General features: G+C 40.2%; 1 protein-coding gene and 1 non-coding gene across 6 annotated transcripts in view; both read right to left on the bottom strand.

Annotated features, from left to right (window-relative positions):
* The window catches only part of GRIP1 (glutamate receptor interacting protein 1), a 770,922-nt gene that overhangs the window by 83,742 nt on the left and 665,125 nt on the right, over nt 1-22,055 (bottom strand). For all 5 annotated transcript variants that reach the window (XM_088837043.1, XM_088837040.1, XM_088837039.1 and 2 more), the window contains 3 exons: nt 14,194-14,380; nt 13,373-13,518; nt 3,401-3,481 (listed from right to left, as the gene is read on the bottom strand). In XM_088837043.1, coding sequence (XP_088693169.1) covers nt 3,401-3,481; nt 13,373-13,518; nt 14,194-14,380 — 414 coding nt within the window. The remainder of the gene's footprint in view (nt 1-3,400; nt 3,482-13,372; nt 13,519-14,193; nt 14,381-22,055) is intronic.
* Nucleotides 16,901-17,065, bottom strand: LOC129537337 (U1 spliceosomal RNA). The gene has a single exon (XR_008682000.2). It is a non-coding gene; the product is annotated as a U1 spliceosomal RNA (small nuclear RNA).

The raw sequence follows: 22,055 nt of genomic DNA, 5'->3' as shown, positions 1-22,055 counted from the left end.
CGCTTCACACTACTCAGAGCTTTCACAAGATGGAGATGCAGAAAACGGACTTTGTATAAAGATAGTGAGAAACATCCATGAACCCCTGCAGTGCCTTAGTTTTCCTACCGTGCCTACGCATCTGTATGAGAGGAGGGTCCTTTGATTTCCTACTCAGGTAGGATAATCATGATCAGCACTAAGTTTTGTGAGGTAGTGATTTGTTTAAAATATTTCATGAGGTTCTATGAGGAAAAGAAATATCGATTATTATAATAAGTAACATTCATTACGGTTCACAATGTATTCTGGACACCTTACATGTAGCAACTTATTAAATCTTCACAATAAAGCTACAAAGAATGTAAGGAGTACACCATGTTATAGACAAAGAAACAGTATAGAGAGGTCAAGAGGGTTGGAAAGTGGGGCACCTGGGGCTCTGAGTCCTTGCTAGTCATCATTTTCTACATTCTCCCTTCTTTAGTTCATGCAGTAGCCTTTGCATACACATCTATATTCCTCATCTCCCTCAGAGGCTCATATCCTGGAACGCACACAGGTTAGAACAACACTGTGTACAGACAGACTCCTCACTCACCCCCTCAACAAAGACAGGAGTTAAACAAGCACCTTGTCTGTGCCAGGAACTGTGCTGCTGCTGCTGCTAAGTCGCTTCAGTTGTGTCCGACTCTGTGCGACCCCATAGATGGCAGCCAAGCAGGCTCCACCGTCCATGGGATTTTCCAGGCAAGAGTACTAGAGTGGGGTGCCATTGCCTTCTCCAGGAACTGTGCTAGACCTCAGGAATTTGCTATTTCATAACAATGAAATGGATTCCGTTTTTTCCTTCAGCAAATTCTGCTTTCTCAACTGGCAAAATCTGAGTATTTTCTACAGGAAGACACAAACGCAGGATGGTGATGATTAGTTGTGTAAATGGAGCTGGAGCTCTGGAAGGGCTGATAGGCATGTGTGACAAACTTACGTATCAGTCTCCATCCAGGAACAGCACAGGACTTTTAGCTTCCATGAATAGCTTTAGCTCACCACTGCTAACTGTGAATAGCTTTAGCTCACAACTGCTAAAATTCAGGAAGTTCTTGTGTGGGTTTTGGGTTTTTTTTCATGATTGCTATTAAAATCAGTTTTAGAAGAAGTAATACTTAGTACATATATAACACCATCATAAAGCATAATTTTATATGATTCTCTATGTGAATAAAATATTTTGTAGTTGTGTGTATATGGCCACACCTGAAACAAACTGAACATGAAAAATATTGACTTAAAAAAAAGAATTTATCACAGGATTAGTTTTTAAAGGGATACTCTCCTTTATAGTTAAATTATATTTTTATGTATATTAATTTTTAAGAATAAATCTATTGTAAGTTGCCACATGATCCTGCAATCCTACTCCTGGGCATGTATCTGGGCAAAACTCTTAATTTGAAAAGATACACCCCTATGTTCATAGCAGCACTTTTTACAATAACCAAGGCATGGAAACAACCTAAATGTCCATTGATGGATGAATGGATAAAGAGGATGTGGTACATATATACAATGGAATACTACTCAACCATAAATAAGAATAAAATAATGCCATTTGCAGCTACATGGATGGACCCAGACATTATCATATTAAGTGAAGCAAGTCAGAAAGAGAAAGACAAATACCACATGGTATCTCTCATATATGGAATCTAAAATATGACACAAATGACCTTATCTATGAAACAGACTCAAAGATGTAGAGAACACACTTGTGTTTGCCAAGGGGAATAGGGGCTGGGGGAGGGATGGATGGGGAGTTTGGGATTAGCGGGTGCAAACTATTACATATAGAATGGATAAACAACAAGGTGCTACTGTATAGCACCGGGCACTGTATTCAATACCCTGTGATAAGCCATAGTGGAGAATAAAAATAAATAAAATTGCTCTTCAGAAAAAGAATAAATCTATTGCATTAAAAAAGACCATTTTCTTAAGCAAAATTTGAGAGTAAAATTGAGAGTAAAATAACAGTGTGTCAAAACATGTGGTAACAGAAGCTTCCGAGGAATCGGTGTCTTCTGTATGTGCACCAGGAGTGAGCATTTCTAAGACTCAAAACAGCCTGGGCCTCAGCAGTCAGTGTCTGCTGAATGAAGGCAGGGGAGGAAAGAACGTGGTGAAGGCAGGGCCTCAGCATGCAGCCAGCAAGCTAGGCACTGCCCAACTCCCAGGGGTACCACTTTCATGGCTAATTAGATGTATTAAATGAATGGAATGGAATAAACAGAATAAATGAGAGCAGGGTTAAAGTTACATGGGGGTCGCAGAAGCCACCCAGAGTGCCAAGTATTTTTAGAGTAGTAAGTTCTGATGAACTCTCTCTTAATCTCAGCAAGCACAGCTGTTGACAGAACAACAGCATACCATCTTTGCTTCATAATGAATAAACTGAGGGGTTAGAGACCCAAGGAAAGGCATAAATGACTTCAGCGGCGTTCTTGCCTGGAGAATCCCAGGGATGGGGGAGCCTGGTGGGCTGCCGTCTATGGGGTCGCACAGAGTCAGACACGACTGAAGTGACTTAGCAGCAGCAGCAGCAGCAGCACAGGTCTGGAGTCTCCGAAATCCTATTTCATCTCTTTGCTTATGCTACAGAGACACATCACATACATCGGTCCTACTTTTCTCTCCATTTAAGGGGACTGGGGGAGATAGAGGCCCTCATGCACATGGCCTATTGTTCTCATTGATTGTGTATTACAGCAGCACTATTTTCGGTGCTGCATGCATTATGTATGTGTGATTCATCAGTTATTAAGAAGACTTCCTTTTCAGTGTTAAATTTATACTGTCCAAGCATTGACTTGGACAGATCCCATTTCATACAATCATTCGAGAACTCTTTATTTTTGCCTTAGCCACTGATGTAAATGCTTTCCGACAGAGCATATAGTGAGGCACCTTTATTTAGCCTCATCATGGTCTCCAGTACGGACACCCCTTGGTCACGGATGTTGCTTCTAAGTCTCCTTTGGTCTTCATGCATTAATCATTTCCTTCATTTTCTTGGAGCATTTATGGATGAACTTAGCTTATGGATATTAAAAGCACAGAAACCTCAATTTCCATTCTATAGAATTCCAGGGGGCTGAAATTTTCAAAGCTGTTTTACCAAAGCAGTTATAAATCTAGAGTCTGAGCAAAAGAGGGAATTAAACACATTTATATGTTCTGCTTTTCTTTTTGGCTACACGGCTATTAAGTGTTGGCGAGTGAGTGGCTCCACGCTTTTGTATCATTAGGTGAAACTTGGCAATGACACTTAAGATGCTGGCCACACCTGTAAATCATTTGACAAGACAACTTTCTAATGTCTCTTTAAAATTCTAAGTTAAAAAAACAAGTCACTTCTACTTACAACTTATGGTTATCCCAAGTTCCACATTGTGTTTCTTAGGGAGCTTTACGTGAAACGTGCCACTACTGGGGATGACAGACTCTGTAATTTCAAAACAAGAAAGAAGGTGTTTATAGAAGATGAGGAAGAATGGAGCCCCAGTCAATGATAAGGCATCAGGAATACTTGTATCGTCATCATCTGTATCCTGCTAAACTAAGCTTCTGGTAAGGAACAGACATCCTACCCACAGGCAACAGTGTGTAATTCACAATAACAGTCGATTCCAGTATCTCTTAAGTGTGATTCAGATAGCATTTCCATCAAATTTACCTAAGATGCAAGTTAAAAATATAGATTTCTGAGACATCCCAGATCTATGGAATCAGAATTGCTGAAGATAAAGACTAGAAATCTATATTTCAAACACAGTCTACAGGTAATTCTTAGGTAAAGTTGAAGGACCAAAAGTAGTTACACTCTTTTTTCCCCAACTTTATTTTTTCCAGAGTTTATCATTCAGCAGATTTTATTTCCTTGGGTTCCAAAATCACTGCAGATGGTGATGGCAGCCATGAAATTAAGACACGCTTGCTCCTTGGAAGAAAAGCCATGACAAAACTAGACAGCATATTACAAAGCAGAGATATCACTTTGCCGACAAAGGTCACTATAGTCAAAACTGTGGTTTTTCCAGTAGTTCATGTACGGGTGTGAGAGTTGGACCATAAAAAAGGTGGAGTGCTGAAGAATTGATGCTTTTGAATTGTGGTGTTGGAGGAGACTATTGAGTGTCCCTTGGACAGCAAGGAGATCAAACCAGTCAATCAGTCCTAAAGGAAATCAACCCTGAATATTCATTGGAAGGACTGGTGCTAAAGCTGAAGCTTCAGTACTTTGGTTGCCTGATGCGAACAGCCAACTTGTTGGAAAAGACCTTGATGCTGGGAAGGATTGAGGGCAAGAGGAGAAGGGAGTGACAGAAGATGAGATAGTTGTATAGTATCACTGACTCAATGGACGTGAGTTTGAGCAAACTCTAAGAGATAGTGAGGGACAGGGAAGCCTGATGTGCGGCAGTTCATGGGGTCGCAAAGAGTTGGACATGACTTAGTGACTGAACAACAACAATTATTCCGCAGGTTTTTTGTTTGTTTTTCCATTCATGGCTTGTTTATTTATTTCTAAAAGCTTTCTCAGTCTCTTCCTTTCGTCACTTTCCTGAGTCTCTGTGAAGGCTAATTGTTGTCTTCTTCCCACCACCAAAGGAGAAAGTTTAAGAATCTGGAATTAGCATGCAGACTGGGGGCAGAGAGGGCATTTGGAAGAAGCTCATTTAGACCAAATGCCCCAGTAGCCAGGCTGCTATTGGAAGAAGAAAACAGAAACAAATGTACTTGAGGTGCTGTGTAACGCCTTGGAGAGAGCCAGTGGCTGGCCTCGACAGCTCCTGGTTCTAGCCCTCTCTGGGACTGCCTACATTCCTTGTCCTCAAAGGCTGTGAAACACCTGTATGCTTCTAGGAAACATCTTTTTCCGTCTAAATTAGCTTGTGTGCATTTTCTGTGGCTTGCAACAGAAAGATCTCTTAGGAACACGTTGATCCAGTAGAGGAAACAGGATGGGAGCCAAACAGACAGCCCCCACCTAAGTGTTCATGAGTGTAACAGGAATAGATTATTCTATTACTTGGATAAAGTACACCAGGCATTCATAAGTAAATGTCCTAGAAGCTTTAGAGGAACAAACAGCTTCACTATTTACAAAACTCATTTCATGTAGGTTTGTTTTAGCGTTGCTGGTTTTATGAAAACATTCTCTGTGAAAGGGGTTGTTGTTCAGTCGTTAAGTTGTATCTGACTCCTTGCAACCCCACGGACTGCAGCACACTGGGCTTCCTGTCCTTCACTATCTCCCAGAATTTGCTCATATTTATGTCCACTGAGTTAGTGAAGCTATCTAATCATCTTATCCTCTGCCTCCCCCTTCTCCTCTTGCCCTCAATCTTTCCCAGCATCAGGGTCTTTTCCAGTGAGTTGGCTCTTTGCATCAGGTGATCAAAGTATTGGAGCTTCAACTTCAGCATCAATCCTTCCAATGAATATTCAGAGTTGATTTCCTTTAGGATTGTCTGATTTGATCTCCTTGCAGTCCAAGGGACTCTCAAGAGTCTTCTCCAACACCACCACTCAGCCTTCTTTACGGTCCAACTCTTATGTACATCCATACATGACTACTGAAAAAACCACAGCTTTGACTGTATGGCCCTTTGTTGGCAAAGTGATGTCTCTGTTCTGTGAAAGGGGTGGGCAATATATTGTTTGTATATATGTGTCCATGTATGTCTATGACATCTTTCCCAAGATGCTATACAGTGAGTCTTTAATTCATAAGGGTGGAAAACACAGATCTAAATTAGTTACTATAGCAACATTTCGCTTTAAATTTTTAATGCAGGGAATCTTGACCAAGATTAATATTGTTAATGACGCGGGAGGAGACATTATCACTTCCTGGAAAACAGTAACAGATGACTTTTGACTACATAAGATTTGAAATATTTATAATGATGAACAAATATCAACAAATGAATCTCTTTGATCAAGCTGTGGCTTCATTTTAATCTTTAAACGTCAACATGATTTATTTTCTATTTGGTTATTTTCCCCCCCATACAATTATTTGGCTGTTAAAGTGAAGGCACATTTAATTTGGGGTTTCTTAAGGAAACGCTAATAAAGAAGAAAAAGAGCCAATATTTGGAGAAACACTAGGTTAAGAATAAGTAAACAGGATGTTTATCTTCTTAGACTCCCATGTGGTTATTTTATGCTTCCCTGGTTTTGCTTTATCTTTGTTAATACTATAATTAAAAACACATTTGGGTAAACAAAGGCCTCCTTCTTTCCAATTGGTCTGCTTTTTCCACCTGAAACGTTCATTGTTGGCACAGTACTAGATAACCACCACATCATAATTCATCAACCGGGACACCTTGTGAGATTCGAAAAAATAAAGGGACTATAAGGTGGGTAAATGTGAATGTTTAAGTTCTACTCACTCAGAGAAAAACACTGGGGACTCTAGTAATGATGACAAACATCATTTGATAGAATTTTTCGTTGAGGCTTCTTTCAAAGACAATGTTGTATTTTTTCCAACAAAATAATTTCAGCATTAAAGTAGAAACTTCAAGAATTCATGATATTGTGCACTGGTATTTAAAAGATAGTACAGGCATAGTGTAAATTGTGCATATGATTATAGCTTTACAAAATTATATATATGGTAAAGGACTTTTGAAAAGACAAATACAAAATTTCTGTTTATTAGAGTGATGGGATTATAAGCAACTTTAGCATAAGAAAAATTTCTTTACTGTTACTACATTTTTTTTGGATAGTGGTGCCCATGTAAAGAGATAGATTTAGGCAAAAGTGTACTCACAATCAAGCTTTTTAACCACTGTCTGCGTCACTTAGGATATTTATAAAATAGACAGGTAATCTCAGAGATCTTATAGTTTGGGAATTAGTATCTGGGTATATATCTGAGGAAGAACTGGAAATGGATGGTGGTTCACATTCAGACAATCAGAAGTGAATCCAAAAGGGTAGGGCAGTCTTGAAATAGCTCATGTCTCATGCAGTGTTATCTTACAAATATTCAAGTTCTCAATTGGCTAAAAAGGATGATCTGGATTCCAGCAGTTTCAATATATACCAGTAGATTGGTAATGAGTAATTAGAGTGTTTTATTGAGACTCTGATGCTGTGTCTAGGCTCAACAGAAATCAACTAGTGATGTTTGCCATGAGCAATGGAGGAGGGAATGACAGGATGGAAAAATATTTTTCCTGGCCCTATTTTATATCATTTCTATTCATATGAAATGGGTTGATTCCTGGGACAATGGTAGACAGGGAAGATGGCCTTAGGTCCATTTTCCAGTCCCAGCAAGTTGGCATTAAGCAAAGTGGGTTTAATAGTTGTTCAGTCACTGTCAGACTCTTTGCCACTCCAAGGACTGCAGCACATTAGGCTCCTCTGTCCTCCACTGTCTCCTGGAGTTTGCTCAAATTCATGTCCATTGAGTTGGTGATGCCATCCAACCATCTCATCTTCTGCCACTCCCTTCTCCTCCTGCCTTCAATCTTTCCCAGCATCAGGGTCTTTTCCAATGAGTCGGCTCTTTGCACCAGGTGGCCAAAGGACTGGAGCTTCAGCTTCAGCATCAGTCCTTCCAATGAATATTCATAGTTCCTGTTTTTTAGGAGCTTAAACCTAAGACCTAAATACTTTAATTAACATATATACACTTATATTTGTATACACATTATATATATAATGGATTAGATAAATATATATAATGGATTTAATAAATAATGAACAAATATTGAGGATACACATAAGATAAAGACACATGTATAGTGCAAGTAAATACTTAGTGGATACTGCTGTGGAGAAAGTCAATTGTGCTGGCCATTCCACAAACAATGTCAGTAGGGCAGAAGCTCAGAAATCCTACTCTTTCATGCTAGGAACCTTAATATCTCTTTGAAGAGGCAGTGTAATATGATATAGAAAAAGACAGGTGCAAGTCAACAGACGCAGGATCTACCTAACATTCACTTTACTCTATGACCTTGAGTTTCCGCCCTTGAATCTCAATTTTCCTGTCACAAATAAATGAAGGTATTGGATTATAATAGTTTTCCCATCATAAATGCTCTATGATTATAGTAAATACATTTTGGGGCCACTGGACAGCCTTATTTGAAAACTAGACCCTCAGTGTATCTTACTGATCCTTACAAGGTCTTTTACTGACTCCTGGCCACTATGGACAAGAAAGGGAAGATGCGACACCTAGACTGTGCCAGTAGATGCTCTCTCTTGGGAATCAGAAGTTAAAACTGGATGGTCTTGGCTGGGCACATTAGCAAGGATGAGGCAGCTATGTACAATCAGAAAAAACTTGAGAAAATCAGAGAAAACTTGTACAAAGGGAGCAGCCATGAAGAAACAGAGAGCGCAGGAACCTCAGAGATGCAATGGGTATGAAGTCAATTCTCGGTGCAAACTGAAGTTTCTGATCCTAGTCCCTCAGGAGAGCCAACTGGACCTCATTCATTCATCGACCAAATATTGACCGAGAGCCTCCTGAATTCCAAGCACTATTTTGCGTGCTGCGGTACATTCTTGAACAAAAGGCACTAAGTCTCAGACATCACAGATATTTCTACTGGAGAAGACAAGACAATAATAATACTTGTATACAACATAACAATAAGTACGTTATGTATACGACATAACATCAGGGTATGAGAAGGGCAAAGAAGAGCTACAAATCTGGGTAAGGGGACTGAGTGTGATAAATGTCGTGGAAGGCTTCTTTGAGAAATTGATGTTTCAGCAAAGATATAAGTGAAGTGAACAAACTACCCAAACATGCTGGGGAAGAGCTGCCCAGGCAGAGGAACAGCAAATGCAGAGATTCTTTGACGGGATTGTACCTGGGTGTCAGGGGCAGCCAGTTCACACGCCTTCCTCATTCCAAGTCCTGCCCTCCTTCTGAGAGATTTCACCAAGTAGTGCTCCTCCCATCACACTGCATGCCCAACACCCAGACCTCTGGGTTGAATAACTGCCTCCATTCTGCTTTCCTTTAGCAACTCACTACCCTGGAACTTTGCTTTACGTCTGAAATCCTAAACTCTAATATGCCATTTGACCTCAGTCTCCCAGCTGTTAGCTCTCACATCCCCTTTCTCTCACTCCCCCACTTTCTTCTCCCTGCTGCTGCTGCTGCGAAGTTGCTTCAGTCATGTCTGACTGTGCGACCCCATAGATGGCAGCCCACCAGGCTCCCCTGTCCCTGAGATTCTCCAGGCAAGAACACTGGAGTGGGTGGCCATTTCCTTCTCCAATGCATGAAAATGAAAAGTGAAAGTGAAGTTGCTCAGTCGTGTCTGACTCTTCGCGACCCCATGGACTGCAGCCCACCAGGCTCCTCCGCCCATGGGATTCTCCAGGAAAGAGTACCGAAGTGGGGTGCCATCGCCTTCTCCCTGAAGATTCCTAATTCCTTAACTGCTCCCTTTCCGTCTGGTCTTTCATGCTGATCCTATATTGATTTCCGTGCCTCTCTAACCTATTATACATTCTCTCAAGCACAAGCAGTATATGTAGTGCTTGGAACGTGGCCTTTGGAGCTGCACTGCCTGTGTTAAAATCCCAGCCCCACCATTAATGTGAGCCTCTGTTTACTTGGGATGTAGGAATATTCGTGTGGCCAAAAAGTTCATTTGGATTTTTTCTATACTTGAACAAATTTTTTTGCCAACCCAATGGTAACCTTCTCCACCGCTGTTTTAAAGACTATGAGCTAATGCACACACAGGAAAGTAACAAGCCATAGAGTAAGCATTTGGTAAATATCATGATAAATTTCATGTGATTACCATAATTATCTCTCTACTCTTCCTGCGATGATTTAAAACTCTGTGACTTACGTGCTCCTTCTTTGAAACTTCCCTGGAAATTTTAGTCTCTGGATCAATATAATCATCTACTACCTCTGTTTTTATTCTTGAGCACCTGAGGTCTCCTGACAAAAAACTACTTGACCACAAAGACTGATGTTGCTATAGACTGAGAGCTTCTGGATTCTGCTTGGTTTACCACCCACCTTGAAAATCCCTTTACATGAGTCTGGTTGGTTATCTCATTCATTTCCCCGTTAGTTATTCTGAACCTTCATCATTCTTTTCAGCTCCCCAAGGTGCTGACCTTTTCACCCTTGTTTGACAGTTCTTACATGATCTTCCTAAGCACAGCTAAAATGTAATTATATTCTCATATCCTTCTCTTCACACTTCTAGGCAAAGGTCTTCTACTTTCTGCCTTAGACAAATTACCTACCTATGCTCTGCATAACTTCCCTTCTCATCCCTTTGGAAACTCATAACTACCAATTATCTCTTTTATCTCTCATTTATTTTGCGCCCCAAACATGCTCAAATCTCTCCAATCTTAACAAAACAAAATAACACCCATCTGAACCTGGAATCCCCTCTATCTCCTTTCATCTATAGCTAAATGTCTTCCTTTTTTTTTTTAATTTATTTTTTACTTTTTGGCTGCACTGCATGGCATGTGGGATCTCAGACCCCCGACCAGGACTGAACCCATGCCCTCTGCAATGGAAGTGTAGATTCTTAACCTGACAGGGAAGTAGTGAAGTGAAAGTCGCTCAGTCGTGTCTGACTCTTTGTGACCCCATGGACTATACAAGTCTCCAGGCCAGAATACTGGAGTAGGCTGCGGTTCCCTTCTCCAGGGGATCTTCCCAACTGAGGGATCAAACCCAGCTCTCCTGCATTTCAGGCAGATTCTTTACCAGCTGAGCCACAAGGGAAGCCCAGGCCCTACAGCTAAATCCCTTGATGTTGCCAAATGTCCCCTGGGGCAAAACTGATCTTGATTGAGAACCACTGATTAGAAGATAAGACAGTATAAAGTAGGGCACAAAGTATGTAACTAAATGCTGCAGAAATTCTCAAAAGATGAGCCCACAATGGCCTCCTGTCCTTATCATCTATTCACTGCATTTGTCCTGCCAACTAGTCTTCCAAAACCCACTTTCTTGGCAGACAACAGGCATAGCTTGTCTGTACTTCCTCACCCCTCAGCTCCCTGCAAGCTGACTTCTGTCCCCAAATTCCTTGAAACTTCTCTGCCATGACTTTCTTCCTACTTGCCTAACCCAGTGGACATTTTCTTTCTTGCCTTTATTGCTTGAATTCTCCATAGCCTTTTTATGCTATTGACCATGACTTTTGCCTTGAAACTCTTGCTTTGGTTTCCAAAATGCCAGCATTTTTGGTTCTCCTCTTACTTCTCCTATATCATTTTCATCACCTCCTTGACTACCATCCTTTCCCTTTAAATCTCAGTATTCCTCAGACAGAATTCTCACCTCAGTCCCCTTCTTATCACTACTCTTTCCTTAGTGGTGTCCTTTATTCCAATGACTTTAACCATCACCACTGTGTTGGTCACTTCTCTGTTCTGCTCTTTAGCACAGACCCCAATCCTAGGCTCTGGGAGGTATAGCCTGCAGTCTCTGGGCACTTCCTTCTGCATCCCAGTGGCAAAACACTTCTAGCAAGTCTGTTCTTATCTTTCTGCAATTCTTTCTCATGTCTAACTGGCTACAAGGTCCTTGAATATGTCGAGCCTTTCAATTATGTCTTTCAATGATTTGAACATAGCACAGTGCCTAGCACTTAGGAACTGGTTTTTGGTAACTTCTTTTGAGCAAGTAATGGATGTGCTTGTTCTCTTTTCCCCCACTAGGATGAGTAGGGTTTGTCTACTCATGTTTAAAATAGAACTCTCTTTGTAATCCCCAAACTTCTATGCTTCAAGTCTTCTCAGTTTAAAAAAATCATTATCTACTCAACCGTTTGCACCCTCATAACTCAGAATCATTAGGATCTTCCCTTTTCCTCATCGTCCATATCTGATCCATAAGGAAGTTATGCGAGCTCTGCTTCAAGCCACGTCCTAAATTCCACTCTCTATCACCATATCTAGCACTACCACCTTGGATGCTGTCCAAGCCACCACCTTTTGTTTGTTCTGATTTTGCTGCTGTCCCCCCTGCACTTCATAAAGATCTCTCCAAAATATCCATCAGGTTATCTCACTCCCCTCCACAAAATGCTCCACGGCTTTATTACACTTGGAATATAATCTAAAAGTTTACCAAGGCACTACATCATTACTTGGCCCCTTCCAACCTCTCCTACCCCATCTCCAAAACCAAATCTGATTCCTATCCCCAACTCCCTTATATGCTCCAGCATGAGCCTTTTTTTTCTTCTTTTGCTGTTGCTCCTATCCACCAAGGTTATTATTCTGGCTCAGGTTTTTACACTGGCTGCTCCTTCTGCCTGCAATGTTCTTGTTGCTCCTTCTCAACCTTCAAATCTCTGCTCAGATGTCTCTTCCTTAGAGAGTCACCCTATGAAAGTAAACTCCCTACAGTCATTCTCTAACTCCCATTCTGCTTTATTTCCCTCAGAGTATCACTGCCAACTAAATTTATATTAAAAAAAATGAACTTCTATACTGCTATTTGTCTTTCCTGTCTGCTGCTGCACCTCTGTTGCATAGGAGAAAAACTTGCCTATGATAACCATTAAGCAAATATTTGTTGGCATAATGCGATCCCCATGCCCAAAGGCATATCTTTATTGATTGCTAATGGTTATTAGGTCTGTGAGATAGTATTAACACTTCACTAAGAGAAGACAACTTTCTTAAATGAGAACTAGCACCTACCTCTAAAACCTGTATACCTATTAGCTACCGACAAACACCTCCATGACTAAACATAAACACCCTTGCTGTTTTTGATGTTAAGTTCATCCTCTCTTTTCTATGGCAAGTTTTGATGACTATGGAAATAGTCTTGAATAAAGTCTTCTTTGTCATTTTTAACAAGTGTCTGGTGGCAGCTTCTCTTTAACACCACAGACCAATATTTACCTACGGCTTACATAAATTCATCTAATGAATTTTCATTGTTCCCTACAGAACCTTCAATTTTTTTTTTTTTTTTGCAGTAGGAAGAGTCAAAGAGAGGCATTTCCTGTCCTGATGACTGAAGACTATGGTTTCTCTAGCATATACGGGAAAAGTCAGGAAGAATACAGGCTACATGATTTTTTTTTTTATCACCTTTACAGAAGCTATTACTTATTCATTTTGTCACATTTATTTTCAATTGTTCTTGTGGTGACATTTTAATGAATAATACAAAAGCAATGCACAATTCAAAATGACACCCCAAACCTGCTAAGCAAAAACACATTCGGTATATAAAAAACGATCATTCCTCCCACATTCTCTGCCACATAGTTCACTTAATTCACATGCAGTCCACTCCCCACTATGCAGCTGACTTGAGATTATATGATCATACCTGCAACATCAAACTCAATTTCCAGCGTGACCTTGCTTGTGATTGAAGAGTCTCGGAGGAGCTGATTGGCTTCCTCAAAGGTGCTGTCTTCAGTTGGAATTCCATTAATGGCCAGCACTCTGTCTCCAATTTGAAGCACCCCACATCTAAATTTAGAACCAGACATTACAGGTTGTAGACAGAGTAAATGATTTTCAAGCTGACATTGCCAAGATCCTTTCAATATAGCATTTGTTCTTGTTTATTCAATGCTGTGGGGCATCCTATTAGGTCAACTGCAATGTCCTACATTCTTTTTTCCTATATAAAAATATAGTTGATTTATTATACTGCGTTACTTTCAGGTATACAGCAAAGTGATTCAGTTATATGCAAGTCCTACATTCTTGTATTTCATGGCTACCAATGTGAACAAAGGAATCTTGAAATATCCCAGAGAAGTAATGAATAATTTAGCACCATGATATTATTATAATCTGATGTGAACCAATATACAGTAATGATGAATGCGCATTCCCCCATGGCAGAGAAATTATCATGAAGTTTTGACTTCAGAGATTTGCTTTTTGTAATGGATTTTCTTCCTTTTTAATTAATTTGGCCTCTAGTCCCCGATGGACAAAAATCTGCTAAAGGCACCACCCAGGCTCGCTATTTTTCTCAAACCTGATCAAGAACATAAAATTTTATTGTCAGAACAGAGAGTTCATCCTGTCTTGCATTTCCTGTATCGAACACTGTTTCATAATTTATTAGCCAGTCAAAGATAGCCAGCAAGAAATGCAGGGCAGAAAATGATGCTGTGAAAGAAAGGATCTCACCTCTCAGCTGGACTGTCAGCTTCAATATAGGAAATCAGAGGTGGAGAGGAGAGGGTCTCTGTAGCAAACACACTGCCCTGCAGTTGAATCCCAAATCCTGTGACAGGATCCGCGGTCAGCACAACCTCTGTGGTTTCTGTGTGAACAACCTGCCCAGCCAAGCCCACGGTGCTAGAGGCTAACGACACTAGAGGAACAAACACACACAGCAGAAATGACTTTAAACTGGATCAGGCACCAGGAAGGCCAGTGTTTCTAAAGCAGATCATGTCTCTGAAAAAAAAAAAAGCTCACTGTTAATGGTAGGACATGAGGTTTTAGTCTTTAAGCGAAAGTCTAACTAGAGCTGAATGGGGTAAATGAATCTCCCAATATCTGTCACATCTAAGTCAGCATCAGTGTAGCCCCCTTCTCACATCCACCCCCAGTATCAAGGACAGCTATGGCAACTAGGAAGAGCATGGTCTTAGGGTCAGGGTACCTGGGATCTAGTCCTGGCTCAACCACTGAGAAACCAGCTGGGTGACCTTGGGACCAAGTCATTAATCTCTTTCCTATCTAGGAGAAAGAGGGTTGGGCTAACTGATCTAACTTTTCCCCTCTACTTTAGATATTTGTACCTAAGTTTCTAGGTTTTACAAAAACTTGACCTTCAGCTTTGAAGAAACAATTGATCTAAGTCTGGCTCCTGAGGTGGTAAGGATGTACTGGTCATCAACCTTCATCTATCACTGGCTTGGCGTGATGGAGTCATTTAAATGACTTTTCTACATTTTCACTTTTCTAATACGTGGTCCTGTTTCAGTATTTATCAGTTTTTTATTTTCCTTCTTGTCTCTTCACTAGACTCTTGAGTTCCTTAAAGATCGGAACCAGATCTTTCCCCCTCTGAAATTCCAGTGCCTGGAATTTCCATGGCTAAAGCCATGTGGGATGAATCCAGTTCTCTAACATCAATATTTTCCTTTTTGGAATCAGCTCTTGGTCTGCTGAGTTAAGGAACGAGATGCTGGTCCTTTAGGACCCTCATTTTTCTATCATGTGGATCATTCCAGCATTCAGGCTGACACTGCAGAGGATGGTGAGATGTATCCTTTTCCCATTAGGAGTAAGGAAAATCTGCTTCTTAAGAGGCACTGTCACGGTTCTTTCCCAGCAGGATTAATGTCACTGAGGTTAAAGTGGCCCGCTTTAGGGGGTGAAAGTAGCCTCCAACCCACGTCTTTCTATAGATTGTGGCTTACAATCCTAAGATCTGACACATAAACTATCAAATATCAATTCAGATCATGTTTTCTAGTGTGGCTTTAATATCAACTGTACTCTGAGTGCTCTCCAGATCACACATTTTGTTATTGGTGGCACAAAACCAGTAGAAGATACCATTTCATGTCAGCAAAGATCTGGAGGGTTGCATTTCTTTCCAGTTAGTACTCATAGCAGGTGGGGATATAATGGTAGAACATCACCCTTGGGCAGATGACCGGCAGTCTGTCTTCTGAGTGAAGATTTTTAGACGTCAACAAGTATACTTTACTTTATATGGAACTTTCTATAGGTCCACATTAATATTTTTTCCATTTACCATCCCAATTTGGCAGAGATTTTGGACTACTCAACTGGAGTTAAAAGTCATTTCTGAATTGTTAAGTCAGCTGATTACCATTTCCACTAAGAAAGAATCAAGAAGGAATAGGTCAATTTAACAGTAATGGGGGGATTAGTTTAGATAAAGCAAAGACTTTCTGAGGGAAAAGATGTGCTATATTTTTCTGAAACAGAAAACAGTTGAGGAATTTCATTTTCTAGAAGGTTTTGAAAATAGAAATAAGTATTAATTCATATGGGTATCATTAAATCTATAACCTCTACCTGGAGGCAAGCTGAGATGATAGAAATTATGAGGACATTTAATTTAGAATTAAAAATGTATTAAACATTGGTTTTATAATTTTATGAAGAGTACAGGATTATATTAAATAACCTAGGATTTTACCTTTAACTCTGAAAGTCCTCTGACGTACTAGAATCTGTTCTTTGAAATAGTACAGTTTCATTGGAAATTGCATGTACTGATTACTCACACATATTAAAGTCTTGAAAATGACCAACAGAGATAAAGAAGATAAACTACAGATTTAAAGATGATAGGAAAAAAAAAATCCAATATTACTTGGAGGAGAAAAAGATGAATTTGATTATCCTGCTTCATTAATGTGGTCAAAAAGTAGGAGAAAACAAAAGTTATTTATGAGTTATAACCTGGTAGTTTAAACTTCTGTATAATGCATTCTCTCTCTCCAGCAGCAAAGCAGCAAATACTCCTGCCAGGTATTGGCTCTGCTCTGTGGTGTGCCCACTTCTACTCACAAGTGAAGATGGAAATGACCACACTGCTGACATGCTGTGTTTGAACACTGCTAATGGGTGTGTGCCAGGTTGTGTTCAGGATTTACATCTGCTCTATCCTCTTCTCACTCCTTTCTGGAGGGTTCTGCGGGAGTTCACTCTGTGTTTTTCTCAATCCTTGTTTTTCCCACTGTAAGGAAAGGCCAAATAATGGGAGGCCAAAGATGACTCCTTAACTCTGAAGTTTAAAAATCTGCCAAATGTTTCCTTAATTTAGACAGCTGTGAAATTTGTCAGATACAAAAAGCATTTGAAAATTATATCGAGAAATGGACCTCAAAGATTCTTTTTATTTTTTAAAGTTAAAGCACAAATACAGTCCCCCGACTAACACAAATTATGCAGTAGAATTTCCCTCATTTGGGGAAGTTGCAGGGGTCAGTGTATGTGGACTACAATGGATAAGCCCCACCCTGGGAAGTCCACCTTCATGATCATGGTATCTCCCCTGCCAGATAATTATCAAAGATTTACTCATAAACTATGCCTACAATGATTGGATTCTGTAACTGAAGACCTATATCTCACTAAAGTGTTCCACATTAGAGTCCACATTGTGCATCACATGATTTAGTTCAGGAGATAGTCGGAGTGGTCAACAGCTCCCGCCTCCAAATAGGGGCATGGCCAGCTCTTAAGCTGACCCCTTCGAGAGCTCTGTGCATGGTCAATTTAAAAACTTACCATGAGCTGCCTTTGAATTCCGGTTGTTTTTCAGGGGCTGGTGGCAGGCACAAAAATTGTTAGGTAGTTTCATTCTCTTCCTTTCAACTCTTTTCAGTGGTGCCCTCCCTAGTAGTAAGTGATGACCACACAAGAGGCAAAGACCATTCTGAGAACGGGTTCTAAGATCTACCCTTTGCTGCAATTCAGGCAGGCTGGAAACAGGAAAGCGTCTACACTGGCCCTGTGTACCAGAGCAGGAAGCTGGGGGCAATAGCCAGATCCACTGCTCAGTCATGCCCCGCCATCACAGGGGATGAAGGGTTTCTGGGAGGGGCCTTGATTCTCTGTGGCAGAAAAAGGGGCAGCTCATGCTGTGGGGGAAAGGTCAGTAAGAATATGGAGGAGGTGACAAGTGGGTTCCCTCTGTGACATGGCTCTGCCACCCTCCCAGGGCTTTGTGACACTCCTGGAAGCCGATGCTGGGGGTACTTAACATTTTCCCTGTGACACAAACATGACTTTCCTCTTTTAATCCTTGTAACATGCTGTAATAGGCTTCCTGTATTTTCCTCCTTGGTCAATAACAGAGAATGTTTTAATATTTATGTGAGAAAATTTCATTCTTTTTTGGTCATGTCCTTCCTTTGTATTAGAAACATAAGTAAGATTTTTTTTTTTTCTTTCTGTTTTGCTCTGGCCTCAACTGATCACCAATACAGCTAAGAGAGTTTTATTATATTTGTTATGACTTTACTATGATTCACCATCCATACAAATGGCCTGGTTGCTATAGGAACGTAAGTATTAGAAAATGGGCAGTAAATGGTGGCACCAAATAAAGACATAAATAAAGTGGTGGAAATAAACCATAATATAGTGAGAGTGGCAATAAAACTTTTATTATCAGTTATTTGGGAAAACCTTTACCTCTAACATGACCATACCAAGTTCAAGCAAAAAATAAAAAAAGAGAGAGAAAGAGAAAGAAAACCAAAAACTAAATCCTCAGTTTTCTTCTGATTTTGGAAAATTAACATTAGTTTCTTAGGTCTTTCTGAAGTGGGAAGACAAGTTTATAGCTTTCTGAATCTTCTTGTTTGATTAAAATACAAAATGTATGATTTCCTGAGATACACATAAATTCTGGTAGATATATGGTCAGTGGTGCTCTAGCGGCTAATGTCTACAGCAAATGCTAAGAGCAGATTTCTAGAACCAGGTTTCTGCTTATACTTCTATTATGCTGGAGAATAACGTGCTGTTTTAAGAGAGAATTTATCACTAGGTTATGGGTACTGGTGACAGTGTGGCCTTGGCCTTGTTTCCTACTACAAAATTCAAGATGTATAAATATCAACCTGCAATAGCCAAACAGATTATCATTTATTTGTCATCACTAATGTTCTTAATCAACCTAGCAGTCTTACCTAACACAAACAAATGTTTAGCCATTAAAGCAGAAGTGCAAACATGAATGTATTTGTTTTAATTGCTCTTCCCTGCTGAGGGCTGTTAGCCTGCTTTCTCAGTAAATGGTGCTGCACATGAAGCCATTTTATGTAAAAATTTCATCTACAAATATCCACTACAAATCCTGATTCATTACATGGGAAGATTCAACTTACATATTATGCCTAAATGGAAACGCAGTGAAATATGCCTAAGTCTTGGAGCAGTGTTAATATTTCAAATTTAGGCATCATAATAGCAAACATGTAAACTATTCAAAATAGCTAACAATTAAATAGTGCTTCTATTTACTATGTATTATTGTAGTGTATATATATATCATATTATATATTGCATATATATAATTATAATACCTATTTCATTGGGTAAGTGTGAAGATTATATGAGAATATATCATTATTCATACATACATACGAACATATCATATATATATATGAATATATAGTCTAGAACTTCCAGATGTTCAAGCTGGTTTTGGAAAAGGCAGAGGAACCAGAGATCAAATTGCCAACATCCTCTGGATCATGGAAAAAGCAAGAGAGTTCCAGAAAAACATCTATTTCTGCTTTATTGACTATGCCAATGCCTTTGACTGTGTGGATCACAGTAAACTGTGGAACATTCTGAAAAAGATGGGAATATCAGACTACCTGACCTGCCTCTTGAGAAACCTGTATGCAGGTCAGGAAGCAACAGTTAGAACTGGACATGGAACAACAGACTGGTTCCAAATTGGGAAGGGAGTACGTCAAGGCTGCATATTATCAACCTGCTTATTTAACTTCTATGCAGAGTACATCATGAGAAACGCTGGGCTGGAAGAAGCACAAGCTGGAATCAAGATTGCTGGGAGAAATACCGATAACCTCAGATACGCAGATGACACCACCCTTACGGTAGAAAGTGAAGAACTAAAGAGCCTCTTGATGAAAGTGAAAGAGGAGAGTGAAAAAGTTGGCTTAAAGCTCAACATTCAGAAAACAAAGATCATGACATCCAGTACCATCACTTCATGGGAAATATAAGGGGAAACAGTGGAAACAGTGGCTGACTTTATTTTTTGGGGCTCCAAAATCACTGCAGACCGTGAAATTAAAAGACAGTTGCTCCTTGGAAGGAAATTTATGACCAACCTAGACAGTATATGAAAAAGCAGAGACATTACTTTTCCAACAAATGTCTGTCTAGTCAAGGGCTATGGTTTTCTTTCCTAGTAGTCATGTATGGATGTGAGAGTTGGACTATAAAGAAAGTTGAGTGCCAAAGAATTGATGCTTTTGAACTGTGGTATTGGAGAAGACTCTTGAGAGTTCCTTGGACTGCAAGGAGATCCAACCAGTCCATCCTAAAGGAGATCAGTCCTGAGTGTTCATTGGAAGGACTGATGCTGAAGCTGAAACTCCAATACTTTGGGTACTTGATGCGAAGAGCTGTCTCCTTTGAAAAGACCCTGAAGCTGGGAAAGATTGAGGGCAGGAGGAGAGGGGGACGACAGAGGATGAGATGGTTGGATGGCATCACCGACTCAATGACATGAGTTTGGGTGGACTCCAGGAGTTGGTGATGGACAGGGAGGCCTGGTGTGCTGTGGTCCATGGGGTCACAAAGAGTCAGACTTGACTGAGTGACTGAACTGAACTGAGAATATATTTCCTGTCCTATATGTCTCTTTTGGTGGCAAGTATATATATATATTTTTTTTCATATAATCTTCACAATTACCCAATGGGGTAAGCACTATAATTAGCCTCACTTGTTGCTAAGAAAGCCAAGATATAGAAAGCTTAAAAATCTTGCTCAAGGTCCTACTGTTACAAAGGAATGACACGGGGATGAGAAGAATCTGGGCTCATCACCAGTTCACTATGCTGCCGTCAACTCGTTTCTTTCAAGAGTAAATAATTTACCCTACCCTCTAGTGTTAGCTAAGAAACATCTAGAAGCTCCTTGTTCTCATTTTGACTAAACTCAATCTTCCTTCCATTTACCTATATTAAAGATGACAAATCTTATATTTGAAGGGATATGCACATCAAAAGCAGGAATACACCACAGCAGTGGTTAGCCATGGTTTCCTTTGTAAGGAAACCTTCGGGTTCCTGTAACATGAAGAGACCATTTCCCAGTATGGGTGATGGCCGGTCTCCCACACTGCTGGTGGTGCTGGGAGGCCTGGCCACAGACCCACTTCTGAAGATGACTCTCTGGCAAACTAGCTGAAGAGCCAATAGATCCAACCACCTCTCTTCACAAGAATGTTTTGTCTTTAACACCAGTCTTGAAGTACTTGGGTTTGGCTATCTTTAGGTAGCTTAAGAGTGTTCCTTAATTTATCTCCATGGTAAACACAAGAAGAGATCCCATCTTCTTTTATTTGTTTTATGGGAATCACAATCATGGCCACCAGAAAAAAAAACAACACAAGAAACACTTACCTCTCTTTACACTGGTTAGATCTGGCTGGAAAACCAGGTGTTCTCTTCCTTTAAAACTTAAATGATTATGATGAGAGATTATGTTCTGCCCTCCCACTCCCACAAAAAAAAAATTCAGGAGTGATGTGTTTCTTCCCTTTTTCCCTAAGGCATTTGATCACCCTTTCTTCTTTACATGGACAAGCAGCTATCCAGAAGCAGGCTGCCAACCACATCTTCCTAGTCTTGCCTAGTCAATAACATGTTTGGCTGTCCCAGAAGATCATAGTTCTAAGAGTTGTAGTTGAAATTACTAGCCTTTAGGATACCTGTTGTAAAGATAAGCATCCTTTCAATCTTCCTGACACTTGAGTGGGTAACAGATATATGTTAGGGCAGCGCTTGTCAGTGGAGCAGGTTCCCTGGGAAAGTATTAGAATCTTTAGGCATGAAATATAGATTGAAAAGGCACATTTAAGGGGAATAAACTGTAGTTTGAAAGGCACGTTTAAACTTATTATTGTCTATTTTTGCAGGGGTGGTGCATGAAATTTATAACGCTGCTGCTGCTGCTAAGTTGCTTCAGTCGTGTCCGACTCTGTGTGACCCCATAGATAGCAGCCCACCAGGCTCCTCTGTCCCTGGGATTCTCCAGGCAAGAACACTGGAGTGGGTTGCCATTTCCTTCTCCAATGCATGAAAGTGAAAAGTGAAAGTGAAGTTGCTCAGTCGTGTCCAACTCTTAGCCACCCCATGGACTGTAGCCTACCAGGCTTCTCCATCCATGGGATTTTCCAGGCAAGAATACTTGAGTGGAGTGCCATTGCCTTCTCCGGAAATTCATAATAATACTACACAAATACATGGGACTCATATTTACCAAAAGGGGATCCAGTTTTCAAA

Source organism: Moschus berezovskii, chromosome 6 (assembly GCF_049115385.1).
Source record: "Moschus berezovskii isolate FMDL1 chromosome 6, NW_MosBer_1.0, whole genome shotgun sequence".
NCBI lineage: Eukaryota > Metazoa > Chordata > Mammalia > Artiodactyla > Moschidae > Moschus > Moschus berezovskii.
Note: the sequence above shows the minus strand (reverse complement) of the source record. Positions and strands in the feature narration are given on the sequence as shown.